The following is a 17883-nucleotide window of genomic DNA, read 5'->3' as shown; positions in this document are numbered from 1 at the left end:
CATTGATGTTATGCAAAACAATTTGAGGAGGCAGTAGATGAATCCTGAATGTAAAATGTAATTTATCTAATGGTGTCATTTTTGAAACTATTTTCCCCTCTAGTGTTCAAAGATATGTACTACACCTGCACCAAATAAACATGATTTCTCTAGGCCTTTTTATATTTCCGAACCTATTATGTCAAAAAGAAAGTTGATTTATTGTGCAAATAAATGTGAATGATTTTTAGATAGCAGAAACAGCTCCATAAGTCTATTGTGATCTGTTTGTCAGATAAAGTTTATGTGTATTAAAAAGTATGTTTATTACAAATTATAGTAAATTTATATCTACATATTTGTTACATTTAACGTTTTAATTTTTTAATTGGTTTCTACTTAAGTTTTAGTTTTTAAATGCATTATAGGAGTTGTAGTCTTTGGGCGTGTGTAGCGACGTATGCCGTGACGCGTGAATGTTGTGTCTGAGGGGAAGATGGCGGACTCAGTAGCGGCTGGGCTTGGAGACGAAAACGATACAGAAAACGAGGATAAGGAAAGAGAGAAACATCTCGTCGGCGGTGTCAACAAGACGAAGAAACACATCGGCGCTTCAGACGTTACAGAAACGCTGGGATTTTACGAGAGAAATGCGAAAAGTAAAGAAAGAAAGAGCACTGTGTCAGGTAACGTTAAGAGTGACAGACAGCGGCTCTATACGTTGCAGACATGCATGATGCATGCATATACAGTGTGTCTCAAACCTTTTGAGCTATCTAGACGGTACGTGTTTGGACATTACTGGCAAGTTCTGAACTTCAGCTTGAACGTTTCAAGGTTTAGTAGCTACGCACACACAGCTGATCGCATCTACACAGTGAGTGTTTTCGTCTTTGTGATGGGCTGCGCAGAGCTATCGCCTAGTGACATCAAAATGCTGCGAGAGCCATTCGAAATCACGGCTTTCAAATGTCTCTCTCGCGACATTTTGATGCAATACGCTGATCGTTCTGCGCAGGGTCTCAAGAAGTCAACCTGTAATGGCTGCAGCATCACGTTTATCACCTCAACAAGATCATTTATTGCCTCGCCAAATTTATTTATACTACCGTGGTACATAAAGTGTGACTCACGTGATAGATTTATCTGCTTACAGAATGAGACTAACTTTAAACTGAATACTAACTTTACGATTTAGACAGCTGATGCAAATTGTGATTCTCACTAGTGATAAAGACCAAACATGAGCTTCATCACTCCTGTGATGACCCCCATCCTTGCAAATATAAACAATGGTTTTACTACAGTAGTAACCATAGTTTAACTATGACATTTGTGTGTATTATGTAGTTTAAATATACACCTTTTGCACTGTAATGTACACCAATGCACTGTAAATCACTTTGTTATTCAATTCCTATTGATTTTTTTACTTAAGTGTTGTTACATGTTAGTTACGCTCACAGTTATTTATCCACAGAGTGGGAATGGTTATCTTTCTCATTTTGTTTTTGTCCCCTTAATGTCCCTTTTGTTTGTTTTCTCATTCACTGTGTTTATTTACCTCTAGTTCCTTCTTTAGTACTGGTAAAATAGGAAGTCCTGTGCACATTTATTGCTGCCACAGAACACGTTCACACTGTGTGTGGTTCATTTAAGGACAATCATATCATACCACAACCACATCTATGCTTGGCTCAACATAAACATGTACTTTAACCTGCATGACCAACTGCGTGAAGTTATATGCTCAATCGTTTGTGCCGTAAATATTTTCACTTATGCTGGTTTGGTTTATAAATAGTAAAAGAACATTTATAGGTCATTTCGAGGTCACTTACCCCCCCCCCCACATGCTCCAAATTCACCCAGAATAGTCTTAAACGTTTGTGCCGGTAAAAATTTTGTTTGTGCTGCCTCAGTTTTTAGTATTTTTGTTTGATTGTGCTGATTTGTGCTGTTAAAAATTTCATCTGTGCAGCTTTTGTTTTTTAGATATTTTTTAATAATATTTGTTGGTCATTCTGAGGTCGCTTAGCTCCCCCACATGCTCCAAATTTACCTCAAATAGTCTTGATTGTTTGTGCTTTGTTTGTGCTGTAAAACTTTTGTTTGTGCTGCTTTGTTTTTTTGAAATGTTAAAAGAACATTTATAGGTCATACTGAGGTCAGGTATCCTCCCACATGCTCCAAATTCACCCAAAATAGTCTTAAACATTTTTTGCTGGTTTGTGCCGGTAAAAAATTAGTTTGTGCTGCATTGCTGTTTGTAATTGACATTGACATTGAATTTGACATTGAATTAGGTTGATGATGTCACCCTACCCCATCCCCCCCGCCCACGCATGCTTCAAGTTCACCCAAACTATTCTTGTTTGATCGTGCTTGGTTTGTGCTGTAAAAAATGTAGTTTGTGCAGCTTTGTTTTTTTTTAAATTATAAAATAATATTTGTTGGTCATTCTTAGGTTGTTTAACCCTCCAACAGACTCCGAATTCACCCAAAGTAGTTTCGCTTTTTAATGCTTCGTTTGTGCTGGTTTTTGATAGTTACATTTTAGTTTGTGCTGCTTTTTACAATATTAAAATATTAGAAATTTCTCCAAGTGCTCCAAATTCACCCTAAATAGGTGCAGGTTTTCGTTCAGGTTGGTGCGATTAAAAAATTCTGCTCAAGCATGCTTGCTCTTCGTCATGCACGTTCCACCTCTAAAGTTTTTTACAGCTTTCTTTTAGAACATAATTAAAAGAATCAGAAATCAGATGCATATTTTTTTAAGTTTTTAAGTGCACTTAATTTTTGTACAGCGCGTCGTGAATGTGATAGAATTTATCTTAGCCCCATTTATTCCTTAGGATCCAAACAGGGATGAATTTAGAAGCCACTGAACACTTCCATGTTTTCCCGATTTAAAGACTGTTACATGAGTTGTTACACGAGTAAGGATGGTGGTAAATTTGGATATTTTTTTATATTTGGATATTATTATTAAAAATTATTACTTTAATATCTAAAAACCCAAAGCTGCACTATAAAAAAAATGAAGCACAAATGAAGCACAATCTAACAAGAATAGTTTGGGTGAACTTGAAGCATGCGCTTGTGACGTCATCGCTTTAATTCAATATCAAATATTATAAAAACCAAAGCAGCATAAACAAATTTTAAGGCACAAATGTAGCACGAACGATTAAGCATATATTGGGTGGGGGGCCAACTTCACGCAGGTCTGAAGTTCTGTTCTGATAAAATAGAGCTTTTTATCTAATGAAGTGTTACCACCAGAATGTTACCATTAAACCACAACTATGCAAACAGTTCTCTCTAGTCAAATAAGGAATCTTGTTCTGCTGTGATATTCAAACTTCATGCACAGAAAAAGTTACAATTTAACTTTATATAAATTAACAAAATAACTTTGTGGCGAGATTGCTTGAAAGACTAACATATATAGTGCTGTTCTATGTAGAAAGTCAATCTCTATTGAGATAAAGTCAATACTTCTCTAATACTTCTGCATAAGAGCAGTTGTGCTAAATGCATTGGCCAACACTTTCACATGTGTGTGTATTTGTTTGTGCGTTTATGCAGATCTCTCGCTAGTGAGGTTTATCAGTGCTGAGCTGACAAGAGGATATTTTTTGGAACACAATGAGGCCAAATACACAGAGCGGAGAGAGAGAGTCTATACCTGCCTGCGTATTCCCAAAGAACTGGAGAAGGTACCAAATGCACAGCCACATGCAGAGCACACATCTATTTTTTGTCACCTGAAGAAAATGCGTGGAAACCTTTGTACCTTAACCAGTTATGGAAAGTACAGTATCATTTATTGGTTCTCAAAATCAGGTTGCTGGTTTATTCTGACAGTGCAAAATGCGATAAATGAATCATTCAAATAAACAAACCATATAATTTCACATAGTTAGGGTAGGAACATAAAAAATTAACAAGTTTTGAAAAGAACTACTGCAGTACTGTACTGTAGTGGAATCCACATTAGGCACATGGAATACAAGTTGGTTGCTGTACCATAATCTTCATTAATAATGCTAACTAAATCACACAAAAGAGTTTGAAAGGGTTTACTAACAGAGATGAACATGATTTGTGCTGACTTCAGTGTGCTTTGTACTGTAAATATTGACTGTTGAGAGCAACCATGAAAATTCAAGAGACGTTTAAAAAAACAAACAAACAAAGATAACATAGTCAAATTAATTTCAAGATTGTTTGATTCCTGAAGCAAAATCAGTTGAGAACCAACAGCACAGTATAAATCCTCGACTTGTAAGCATATTAAATCAAAGCTTAGTGAATAATTTTTCATTATATGTATTGTAGAACATTACTTGAAGTATTTTAAAACACTTGAACCTGTTATTTAAGTGACAACACTAACAGATTTATTTATTCAGCAAATAAATAAGTAATAACTCCTATGATAAATTAGGTAACGCTGTTAGAAGAAATTATATGAACTTATCCCATGGGGCTGTTGAATGCTTTATTCTGATTGGTCTGTATCGTAGCTCACTTGCTGTGTTTGTGTTTTACTGAAAAGAGATTGAAAGATGATGCCAACTTGTTTACCATTTCTCTCTTTGTCTCTCTCACTATAGCTGATGATCTTTGGGTTTTTCCTTTGTCTGGATGTGTTTCTGTATGTGTTCACACTGCTGCCTCTCAGAGTATTGTTAGCTCTGATCAGACTGCTGACGCTGCCCTGTTGCGGCCTCAGGTAACACACACACACGCACGCAGGTTTCCATGTTTTGTGGGGACGTTCCATAGACGTAATGGTTTTTATACTGCAGAAAGGGAATATTCTATTCCCAGGGTTCCCCCGGGTCCTTGAAATCCTTAAAAGTTTGTGAATCTGGGGGGAAAAATTCAAGGCCCTGGGAAGTTTTTGAAAATATACATACATAGATACAGGTGCTTGAATCTATTTTATGCAAGAAGTTGTCTGAAAAAAATCCATATTATTCTCTGTGTAGTGTAGAATATCATAAAAATTCTAGACTTTTTAAAGCACAAGTGCTAAACTGTTCACTTTAAATGTTTATATCTTCTGTCTGGGAATGTTGATTCATACCAAAATGCTTTTTTGCATATAGTTGTGTTTGACACATGAAAACGTCTCGGGTTACGTATGTAACTGTTGTTCTTTGAGAAGGGAACGAGACGCTGCGTCTCCCTTGCCATACTTCCTGGCTCCCACGTCACCCTGTCTTTGTCATTGAGCCTCACCATTGGTTGAGTTTGATATACACATTCAGACGCACTTACCCTTGGAGGCGTCACCAAATTGTCACCGCAGTGACGCAGCGCAAATTCCTCAAGTCCCTCAAAAGGAACTGTAACAATGTATGTTAAAAGGTAACACAATGTAACCTTGCTCTCACTTGAAATGTGTCCCCACATATAGTCCTTGAATTTGAGGATATTGGACCTGGAAATCCTGGAAAGGTCCTTGAATTTGAAGTTAACTAAGGTGTGGGAACCCTGTATTCCCTTCCCTTAACCCAAACCCTAACCCCAATCATCACAGAAAACTTTCTGCTACTTTAGATTTTCAATAAACATCATTCTGTTTAATTTATAAGTTTGTTTCCTCATGGGGACCTCAAAATGTCCCCACAAGGTCAAAAATGTACTGGTATTCCTATCTCCCCACAACATGATAATTACCAGGTGTACACACACGCACGCACACACATGTCAGGTAACAGATTATTTGTTTTTATTCTGATAGTTAAACAGGCTTAAATTGCTGAGGTGTCCACATTCTTCTTTTACTGTCATCACACATACAGAGAAAAACATATATATGTAGCTGGTGTTCACTGTTTATTCTTTTGCCTGCAGGGCTAGTATATGCCCCTACTGCGAAAAGAGCAGGTATGCAGAATAAAATGACTGCATCTGCTTTAAACGCATAGTCTACATATACACATAGCTTTTGAAGCACACTTATGTTTAGTATTCTTATCATACAGGCTGCAGTAGTAGGCATCTAATCTTGTGCCCTTGTGCTTGGATTTCACTCGAACTACTAAAAACATCTGAGAAAATTTAGTATTTAGAATATGCTTCCATGATCAGCCACATGATGGCAGTGTTGTTAAAGGGTTAATACATCCAAAATGGCTGGAGCTTTAATGGGAAATATCAGTTTTTCAATATTTTACTATATTCTTACCTCAGCTTAGACATACATAATACCTATCTTTAATACATACCTAGTTTTTTTCAATGCGTGCACTTAAGCGTTGTACAAGCGCGCCTTGAATGTGTTAGCATTTAGCCTAGCCCCATTCATTCCTATGGCTCCAAACAGGGATGAATTTAGAAGCCACCAAACACTTCCATGTTTTCTCTATTTAAAGACACAAAATAAAACTTTTGAATAGGGCTAGGCTAAATGCTAACACATTCAAGATGCGCTGTACAAAGATTAAGTGCACGCATTGACAAAAGATAGGTATGTAATAATTCATCTAAGTTGAGGTAAGAACAATAGTAAAATATTGAAAAATGGTGGTGTTTTCCTTTAAATCATTTTTCTGCATAGTTTTATTTACAATATTTAAAGTCAGTTATAATTATTATAATACCAAAAGGTATTACACAGTGATAAAATTAAACATACAATGCATACAATCCATCCAGAATTCTATTCTTTTGAGTCACATGACAATAAAAATGACGGATGCAGTATGTCTGAATTGTAGTCATAATGCACCCACACACACTTTATAGAACTTACTGTTTTAACGATAAAGCAAAGCTACTTAATCTTATTCAGCATGTACTGCCACAGACTCAAATCGTACCCAGCATCTGTGTATTGAGAAAGGATACATTTTTATCATTATTAAATGATATCAAACCCAAGGGGAAAGCTTCTGAGCTTTTTAACAAGAGGGCCAGCTGTGCAGAATATGGACTCTGCGATGAACACAGATATATCTGTTTAAATGACTGGGTTTCACTTAGCGCATGATGCATGCATCACTGTGTGTGACTCAAAATCACTAACCCGGTGGCTGTGTGTCGAGTAGGTGGTCAGCAAAAGAATTGCTTTGTCTTTATCAGCTGATACTTGGTTACCCAGATGTCTACAAAGTCAGTTTAACCCGAAAATGTTTTGTGTGTGCAGTGGATCTCGTATCTTGCAGCCTGCTCAGGTATGTGATGTTCTCAAGGGTTTCATCATGATTCTGTGTTACTTCATGATGCATTACGTCGATTATGCCATGATGTACCACCTGATCCGGGGTCAGTCTGTCATCAAACTCTACATCATCTATAACATGTTGGAGGTATGCATTTGCATTTATGTGTTACTGTACTATTTCCCACTTAAGTCTTAATTAAGAAGACTTCACGTTCTTGGTTAGCTTCGGTAATATAATATTGTTTTACATAATATAACGTAACATATACTGCATGCATTATTTTTATGCAAGTTAATATTTTGATCACATGTTTTTCCACACACATTTTAGCAATTCCAAGCCACAACAATCTTATTAACTACCATTAATCATTTATAAGTCACATGTGACCCTGGAACACAAAACCTGTCGTAAAGGTCAATTTTTTGAAATTGAGATTTATACATCATCCAAAAGCTAAATTAATATGCTTTCTATTGATGTATGGTTTTTTGGATAGGACAATATTTGGCTGAGATACAACGATTTAAAAATCTGGAATCTGATGGTAATAAAACAAAATATATGTAGAAAATTGCATTTAAAGTCCAAAGTCAAAATGAAGTTTTAAGCAACGCATATTACTAAAGAAAAGGTTTGTTTTAGCACTCTTTACTGGCCTACCTCTTTTTTGACCTTGTAGACTGAATGGGAATACATAAAAAACAAACTTGAATGGGAAATCCCTAAAGAGCAGTTAGCAACGAGAGCAAGTTGTACTAGGCGAGTTTCTGGCCAATTGTGCCGCATTCACTCACACAAATAAAGTTTTGATATATATGGTAGGAAATTTTCAAAATGTCTTCATGGAACATAAATATAATATAATGATTTTTGACATAAAAGAAAAATCAACAATTTTGACCCATGGAATGTACTTCTTTTTTTTTTTTTTACAAATATACCTGTGCGACTTATGACTGGTTTTGTGGTCCAGGGTCACATATATTATTGGTAATGATGGCTGGAGGTGAAACGCACCTTATCTTCAGGTGTGCATAATTATGGATGATTTATTTTATCATTTTATCATTATTTAATACCCATGAGAAAGACACAATGCTATAGAAATCGCAAAATTAAGGTATAACCATTACACAAGAAATGCTGATTGGGGCAGAAACTAGAGTGAAAAAAAAAGGATATTAACTGCAATAGATTAAAAAATTTAAAAAAGAATGAATTATTACACATGCAGGGTAGATGTACTTCTACCATTTACTACTGAATTTGTTTTTTTTACCAGATTGAAAGTTGTAATTATGTCTTGAAAGGCATTTATGTACGACTTCCCAACTGGAAACTTTATTAACAATAGTCCTGATAGCTTGTGAAGCTTAATTGCTGTAAATAATAAAAGCATGTGAATGAACACATTTTATCTCTCTTTCACCTCTAGGTGGCGGATCGGTTGTTTTCTTCTTTTGGTCAGGATATTCTGGATGCTTTGTACTGGACTGCCACAGAACCTAAAGAGAGAAAAAGAGCACATATAGGAGTGATCCCACATTTCTTTATGGCTGTTCTCTATGTCTGTATCCTTTACACCTGTGTTGTATGGAGTGCAAACCGGTTATATTTAGGTGACAGAGCGAGTGAGACAAACCAGGTTGAACCTTGTAAGTAAACCCAATCAGATTTGAGGACGGTAACTAACAGACATAAAATTTGTCATTGTTTATAGTTTTATATCCAGTTTTTATATTTTTTTAATATTTATTTCTATATCCAGAAACAACTTTAAGTAAGTTAATAGTATTTTAAAACAATTGCAACTGTATTAAAGGTGCAGTGTGTCAATTTTAGTGGCATCTAGTGTTGAGGTTGCGAATGAGTCCACTGCTCACCCCTTTCTTTTGAAACACATAAGAGAAGCTACGGTAGCCGACACCGGTCAAACATGTCATCATTAGAGACAACTTAGTAAAAAAGTTTGTCCGTTAAGGGCTTCAGTAGAAAAATGGCTGCACAAAATGGCGACTTCCATGTAAGGGGACCCTCCGTGTATGTAGATAAAAACGTCTCATTCTAAGGTAATAAACACATAACGCTTCATTATGAAAGATCTTTATACACCCCTGATAATATAGTTTTGTATATTATTTTGCATTTCGGTCAAGAGATCTTTCAAAAAATTACACACTGCACCTTTAAATGTTTTATATAAAAATAGTGTTTTAAATAGACCGGTGTTTCATCTTTGGCATTATCAATCACAGATTATAGTTTTCCTTCATTGATAATACAGTTCTGCATGCCATTTTGATCATGGTCCAGGCTACCACATTAAACGTGGCTTTCAACTCGCACAACAAGTCACTGCTCACTATCATGATGTCTAATAATGTGAGTACACACACACACACACACACACACACACACACACACACACACACACACACACACACACACACACACACACACACACACACACACACACACACACACACACACACGCAGCACAATTAGCATGTCAGTGACCTTAGCTTTTATATCCTACATACTGCAGTGCACAACTGTTCCTACCTTCATGCATGCCAACTTTATAGAATCGGTCTTGAAATATGTGTTTCTCTCTTTAAAGTTCGTTGAGATCAAAGGAAGCGTATTCAAAAAATTTGAGAAAAACAACCTCTTTCAGATGTCCAATAGTGGTAAGTTTCAGTATGCTTAACTTTTATGCTAACAACAGTTAATAACAGTATGTCCACTTCAATCTCGACTCACTGATAAATTAACCCAATTTTTCTTTCTATCTGTTATTGTAGACATTAAAGAAAGATTTACAAACTACACCCTCCTACTGATTGTCTGTCTTAGAAACATGGAGCAGTTCTCCTGGAATCCAGGTACCAGTTAACATAAAACTAATCAGTACGGGCTTTTATGTTTACGTTTTTTTGTGTGTATTAATCATTGATTTATGCTCGTAGATCATCTGTGGGTGTTGTTTCCGGACGTGTGCATGGTCATCGCCTCAGAGATCGCGGTGGATGTTGTCAAACATGCCTTCATCACCAAGTTTAATGACATCACAGCAGATGTGAGTGCATGCTGGATGATCCCAAATTATTGTTGTATGCACTGTACTAATATTATTGGCCATGCCAAGATTTTAATCAAAGTCTGCAATAAAATAAAATAAAATAAAATAAAATGCATACCTTTTCAGTTTAAAATACATAGCTATAGTAACGCATCAACAAAGAGGAGACTACTCTGGATCTGGCAACCCTAGTTCAAATAAGAAAAAAATTAATTAAGTAATCAATTACTTAACCTTTAGAACAGAACTGTTTAAAAGCTTAAGGAAGCTTTTTCATTGTTAGCCAACGTTTGTTCAAATTTTGTTTTCAAATTTCAATACACTGTTTACTTTGTATCTACCTTTACCTAAAATAAACAAGATGTCACAAGTGAGTGACCTAAAGATTAGGTCTCGACCTAATTTAACCGGTTTCCATCATGCAGATTCTGGGCTGTTCTTTATTGTTGAAATGGACAAAGTCAAGAGAAGTCTTTTCATAGAAAGACAGGTTTTCTTTGGAAGCAGGGGGTGTGAATCAGCACTGCTCCACTGACCCAAATTTATCAGCACTTGTTTGCCAGAGACAGAAGATGGAATGAGCTCTCTTTAGCAATTGGATTGGTTCAAGTCTTTTGTTTGTACAGAGCTCCAATTTTACTGATTGTACTGTGGCGATACACATCTACTTACCTCAAAACCAAGGAGGTAGCAACACCAAGATCATGGGTTTGATTACCAGCGAATGCACAAACTTCATTTCTTGTGTTGCCTGCACCTTGAATTCAGTGTGTTTCTCTGGATAGAAGTGCCTTACCATACCATCAGTCACAGTTAAAATGGAAACAACAACAACATGGCTTGGTGGAATTGGAGTGGAAGTACAAATAATGTGGCATTAATGCATTTAAATGGGTGCAGACTTGAATGCATCATAAGTGAAGAAGGAGAGATAGGAGTAGGGTTGTGTAACTGTGTGCATGTAGGACTAATCTTTCAAATTTAATTCAAATGTATTTTTATGGCACTTTTTACAATCTTGTACTGTTGCAAAGCAGCTATACAGTAAATGCATAAAGGTACAGGCAGTATAGACATAATATAGAAAAAGGTTTACAAAATATACAGCAATATCAATTGCAAGAAACAATTGTCCTCCTTAAATGTCCTCTGGCATTATTCATAGGTTTAAATTTAGCAAGAAAAACTGATCTTGAAGTGTACTTTTTTTTATCAAGTATTTACAGTAAATATACAGGAATTGAATACTCAACACAGTTGACGGGTAAAGGGTGTTGTAGTGATTGGGTAATAGGAGTAGAAAGATATAAAAAGCAGCAAGGTGAGTGCAGTGAAGTTACTGACAGGGATTAGAAACTGAGATCTGCTTACTTTAGCCAGGAAGATTAGTGTCACAGCATGCACTAACACACACGTACTTCTTTCACCTTTGCACTAGCTTTCCTCTTACTTATCATTGGCATTTATTGTACTCTATTATATTTAAAGACTATTTTGCACAAATCACTTTTATTTTCTTTAAAATGTATAGTGCTTTATAAATAAAATGCATTATTATAATAATAATAGTAATAATAATAATTATTATTATTATTATTATTATTAAGGATATTTGTGAGTGTGTTCTCAGTGTTTTATAAAGAGTGCGTTTATGTAACACTGGACAGTAAAAAAACCCTCTCAAGCAGTGTATATTTGTCAGCTTGTCAGTCTTCGGATTAAGTTTTTAAATCATGAGAAATAAACCTAGGCGAGTGTGTCCAAATGTCTAACTGGTAGTGTGTACAGATGTTGATGCTTTTATTGTGATTGTGTGTGTGTTTGTTTTGCAGGTCTACAGTGAATACAGAGCAAGTCTAGCCTTTGATTTGGTCAGCAGTAGACAGAAAAATGTAAGTGCATCAGAGTCATTTTATATCAGTCCACTTGGCCACCTGCAGTGAGGAGGATGGGTATTTGAACACCCTGCTATTTTGCAAGTTCTCCACTTAGAAACATGGAGGGGTCTGAAATTGTCATCGTAGGTGCATGTCCACTGTGAGAGACATAATCTAAATAAAAAATCCAGAAATCCCAAATTAATATTTGGTACAGTAGCCTTTGTTTGCAATTACAGAGGTCAAACATTTCCTGTAGTTTTTCACCAGGTTTGCGCACACTGCAGGAGGGATTTTGGCCAACTCCTACACACAGAACTTCTCTAGATCGGTCAGGTTTCTGGCCTGTTGCTGAGAAACACAGAGTTTTATCTCCCTCCAAAGATTCTCTATTTGGTTTAGGCCTGGAGACTGGCTAGGCCACGCCAGAACCTTGATATGCTTCTGAAAGAGCCACTCCTTTGTTTATCCTGGCTGTGTGCTTTGGATCATTGTCATGTTGGAAGACCCAGCCTTGACCCATCATCAATGCTCCAAATGAGAGGAGGTTGTTGGTTGTTCCCCAAAATCTTGCCCCGGTCATCCTTTCCTTAATACAGTGCAGTCGCCCTGTCCCATGTGCAGAAAAACACCCCAAAAGCATGATGCTACCACCCCCATGCTTCACAGTAGGGATGGTGTTCTTGGGATGGTACTCATCATTCTTCTTCCTCCAAAAACGTTTAGTGGAGTTACGACCAAAAGTTCTATTTTGGTCTCATATGACCACTTGACTTTCTCCCATGACTCCTCTGGATCATCCAAATGGTCATTGGCAAACTTAAGATGGGCCTGGACATGTGCTGGTTTAAGCAGGGGAACCTTCCATGCCATGCATGATTTTAAACCATTACGTCTTAGTGTATTACCAACAGTAACATTAGAAATGGTGGTCCCAGCTCTTTTCAGGTCATTGACCAGCTTCTCCAGTGTAGTTCTGGACTGATTTCTCATCTTTCTTAGGAACATTGAGACCCCACGAGGTGAGATCTTGCATGGAGCCCCAGTCCGAGGGAGATTGACAGTCATGTTTAGCTGCTTGGCAATTTCCCCGTAGCCCTTTCCAGCCTTGTGGAGCTGTACAATTTTGTCTCTAGTGTCTTTGGTCGCTCTTTGGTCTTGGCCATGGCCATGTCAGTAGTTGGATTCTTACTTGTTGTATGGGGTGGACAGGTGTCTTTATGCAGCTAATGACCTCAAACAGGTGCATCTAATTTAGGATAATAAACGGAGTGGAGGTAGACCTTTTAAAGGAAGACTAACAGGTCTTTGAGGGTCAAGACAGGTGTTCAAATACTTATTTGCAGCTGTATCATACAAATAAATAGTTAAAAATATATATATTGTGATTTCTGGATTTTTTTTTAATTTTGTCTCTCACAGTGGGAGACTTGCGAAATAGCGGGGTGTTCAAATACTTGTTTTCCTCACTGTATATGAAGGTAGAGCAGTATGAGACATTTAAAGCTGTTTAGCAAACATACATTAGTTTACCGAATCGTATCTCAGATTTGTTGGGCTATTTTAATACAAAAGCAGGAATTGATTAAACGCTCTCTCTGCCTTACCTTAATTGTCATATTTATTGTTGTTATTTTGTCCAGGTTATTTATTCAGATAGACTGATCACTCAGAGATGTGTGTGTGTGTGTGTGTGTGTGTGTGTGTGTGTGTGTTTTATTATAGGCATACACAGACTACAGTGACAGTGTGTCGAGGAGAATGGGCTTTATTCCTCTTCCTCTTGCTCTCCTGGTAACTTTCCACATTCTTATTCTGCATGAATCACATTTTTAAATCTGTCGCTTGGTATAAAGTAGTCTGTTGCCCTGTTAACCCTCTCCAAGAAACCCTAATACTTTTAAAGGAACTGTGATGTGTTGTAACATGGCATTACACAGTAATGCATGAGTAATACTGTATGTGATTGACAGTTGATCCGGGTGGTGACCAGTTCTGTGAAGATCCAAGGCTCTCTGTCTATTGTGTGTGTGGTGCTGTTTTATCTGGGGTATGATGTCATTTTTTTAAAATAATGTTATGATATTTTCATTTAACGTTGTACTTTCTTACATTGTTGATATTAATGTAATAAATACATATATATATATATATAATCAGACTGTTGTACTGACCCGGTATCTGTGTGTGTTTATTCAGTATGATCACTCTAAAGGTGCTGAATAGTATTGTGTTGCTGGGAAAATCCTGTATGTATGTGAAAGAGGCAAACATGGAGGAGAAGTTATTTCAGAACCCCCCTTCCGCTACACCCAGCAGAGCTTCCAGCAGGGCACATCGAACCAAACACACACAAGAACCACCAGGTAACACACCAAAACAAAATCAAACCTAAAAATGGAGAGAAACTACAATTCCAGATAATTCATTTACATAATGCATTGCAATAATGCTTTTACTCCCTTCTGTCTTTAGATCATATTAATCAGCTCATAACTAATCAGTCTTACTGTAAAATCTTTCCTGTGTACGGTTTTCTTGTCTTTAACTAATTGTTTACACCCCCTCTGAAGGTGAGCCAATGGAGGAGGGCGTGGCTTCATCAGTAACCACTCAGCCCACCCACAAGATTGAAAGGCCCGCCCCTCAACTCCCCACCAGCGAATCAGATCAGTTCCTCACGACACCAGATGAATCAGAAGAAAAAAGCCTCAATCAGGATGAATCTGAACTGGCACACAGAGCTCCCAAAAAAGACTTGTTGGAGATCGATCGCTTCACTATCTGTGGTAACCGTATCGACTGACATGAACACACACCCTCGAGTTCGAGAGTGATTCCAGGTATGCACTGAAATGCCCGCCCTCTCTGCCAGTTGGTTTTTTCTTTGAACCTAAGCTATTCAGAATTGGGCAGCGAGAAACTACGGGATATTTATTAAGTGTACATCTAATTTATTTAAGACTTCGAATCAAACACACTCATACACAAAGAATCACAGCAACACCAAGTTTTCATGCTCTGAAGATGTTTGACATCACCAGCTTGGGTCACCTATGGACAGGGGAGGAGATCTTGGTCCAGTGGCCATCGTGTATTCCTGTCATAAGGGTCTCGAATGAAGAAAATGAGAGAGATTGTATTATAACGTTATATTCAGCTACTAGTCTGAAGATTCAATTCATAAGTGAAAACATAGATGACATTTTTGAGGATTCAGATATGTGTGACAAATTTATCTGCAGGTCAGAGACGAAGGTCAAAGCTGGAGTGGAGAAGACTTTTTCCATTCATTTACAATTTCTGTCTTATACCTTCAACATTATGATACTTATTCCAATTTGAAATGTCTTTATGATTCCAGATGTTGTGGCCATTAATTATCCCTTGCTAATTATACTAATAACAAAGGCTTAAATACGCTTTCAATTTTTTCTTTTTTAATTTATTTAAGAGCACTGTTTGAAGGCAGGTTTTCAGAAGGTTATAATTTTCCATTATTATTTTGTGTAATGCTTTAAAGACCATTGTAAGTGTGACATGCCCATCTATTTACACCTTAAGATTCGGAATATGGTTTATGAGCACATTTTATGTTTATTTGCATATGAAGGATGCACGTATCTATGCAAGCTAGTTGCATGGAAACAAAACTAAATAAGGTCCAGAATCATAACATGGTAGTTCCATAGTTTTCCAGCTAAAACCTAATTGATTATTAAATTATTTTTTCATTTAGAGTTCTCTATTTATGATATGTACAGTAGGTGTCAGGTGTTTAACATAAATCAGTCCCATATCCAGACAATCCAAATTATTGCATTTGCCCCAATTTGCTGTGAGTCACAGAATTTTTACCCAAGGTTCTTAATGTGTTACACGGATGCAAGACCAAAATTGCATCTTGCACATTGGGGGGGAACAAAACATTCAGGGCTATATTTATGTATATTAAAAATATCAAAATTTCTGATTATTGGGGTGGGCATGTCCACCTCATGTCTATTGTGGTTGCGGCCCTTCACGGATGTACCAAGTCTAGCATATCTAATGAAAAATAATACCTTGGTGCTAGTGTTGAGAGCAGATGCTAAACACTATTAACAACATTCCAGCATGTCAAAATCTTGACCAAAGCTAAACTGAAAATATATAAACTTTTCCCAATATCTTTTGTGTCACAGGATCCATTTTTGAGTGTATGAATTCAATTTTCATAGATTGTATCTCTTTACACAATGTTATAAATTAACAGACCACACTGTTATAAAAATCATTTTCTTTTGATGTTATAAGGGCATATCATGTATTAGTGCTGGGTTTCAGAATTTAATGTTTATTCACCAATTTTTACAATTTATTTCAGTGCATTTTTTGCCATAAATGATTGAATGTTTTTATTAACTGGATTCTGTTGTTACAAAGCCTTTTCAACAGGAAGCTGTGACATTCAATCACAGTTTATCCATTAAAGGGTGTTTTTCTGTGATTAGTTTGAACTAGTTATAGATCAGCACAAAAAAATTATTTTTGCTCAAAATTTCCATAATGTACAAACCAATTCATACTCAAATCTGTATATTTTGGTATAGTGACATCAATGCATATTATTTTCAACTTGTGAGATTGTTTTTTCTCCCCTATGACTGTTGTCGTATTAGTCTGTTATCACTGTGTGTTCATTACTTCTGAGCATCAAAGGTTTTTACAAATTCATGTTTTCTGTAGAAACTGAGAAGGAATGACGATGTTATATCCCTTACATGGGATGTTTCAGAGACAGATCTGTGGAGAGGAATCGGGCATTGTGTAAATAAATTTTTTGTTGTTTTGTATAATCTTTGTTGATCATATTTCTGTGAATGCCGTTATAGAGTTTGTTGCCATGGTATCGGTGCCTAAAAAGGTATTTTTTAATGTGAAAGCTTTTATAAGAACTTAAGATATACAGCCATATCAAATACATGTTAAGTTTCACTCAAGGGCCAAGGTTCACAGTTTAAAGCTCACATAACACGCGCTGTTTCTGCATTTCTCATATTAATCTGGAGTACCTATAGAGTAGTATTACATCCTTTATATCTCTGAAGCGTCTTTAGTTTAATCAGATTTATAAAAGAAAGATTAGCTTTACCGATTCCGATAACGTACGAAAAATGAAGAAGGAGGAGTTACTACCACGGGTGGAGCGAGTATGAGTCATGCAACACTATACAACACTGTTTATCTTATGATTCACTACATGTTCGTGTCATTTATATAGTATGCACGTGCCTATTTCCAACATAAGACAGAGTCTTACTTACCGCATGCAACTCATGACCCGGTTGGGACTTTTCAACGAAATCCAGCGCATCAAACACACACGCAAAACTCCGCTGCTACCTCGGATAAACAAACTATTTTTATTGTTTTCATAAGGCTGGCTTTCTTCTCCTTACATCCAAAAACACACTTCTTCTTTTGTGCCATTGTTGAGTTTTGAAAGTAAAAAAGCTGCCGCGTGATGTGATGTTTATAAGTTCTAGCGTCTCCCGGTGATTGACGGGTGGGCGGGGTTTTCCGGGGGAAGTGCCCATAAAAAGAAGTGATACGTATACAAACCCCTGGACCCGTAATCGAAAAAACTTTCCGAAACTTGTATGAACCCTGACGAAGTGCATTCGGCACAGAAATACTCTGTAGCACGCCCAACTGCTTTTTTGATACTTTGCCTACGTTTAGCATGAGGAAACAACTCTATAACTGTGTTAATAAG

The 17883-nt window shown here is 36.7% G+C and overlaps 1 protein-coding gene across 2 annotated transcripts; it reads left to right on the top strand.

Annotated features, from left to right (window-relative positions):
- Nucleotides 1–439: 439 nt before the first annotated feature.
- On the top strand, nt 440–16963 carry tapt1b (transmembrane anterior posterior transformation 1b). Of its 2 annotated transcripts, XM_055205390.2 has the most exons (15): nt 440–665; nt 3571–3701; nt 4602–4720; nt 5851–5883; nt 7145–7307; nt 8602–8737; nt 9451–9548; nt 9787–9856; nt 9971–10051; nt 10136–10245; nt 12081–12140; nt 13851–13919; nt 14099–14175; nt 14325–14491; nt 14699–16963. In XM_055205390.2, the coding sequence occupies exons 1-15, from the start codon at nt 476–478 to the stop codon at nt 14929–14931; spliced, it is 1737 nt and encodes a 578-aa protein (XP_055061365.2). In that variant the 5' UTR covers nt 440–475; the 3' UTR covers nt 14932–16963. The 2 variants fall into 2 exon arrangements, with proteins under 2 accessions (XP_055061365.2, XP_055061366.1); XM_055205391.2 differs by lacking the exon at nt 5851–5883.
- The last annotated feature ends 920 nt before the right edge of the window (nt 16964–17883 follow it).

Source organism: Misgurnus anguillicaudatus, chromosome 3, assembly GCF_027580225.2.
Source record: "Misgurnus anguillicaudatus chromosome 3, ASM2758022v2, whole genome shotgun sequence".
Taxonomy (NCBI): Eukaryota; Metazoa; Chordata; class Actinopteri; order Cypriniformes; family Cobitidae; genus Misgurnus; species Misgurnus anguillicaudatus.
The sequence above is the reverse complement of the archived record's forward strand: the minus strand, read 5'-3'. Positions and strand labels throughout refer to the sequence as shown.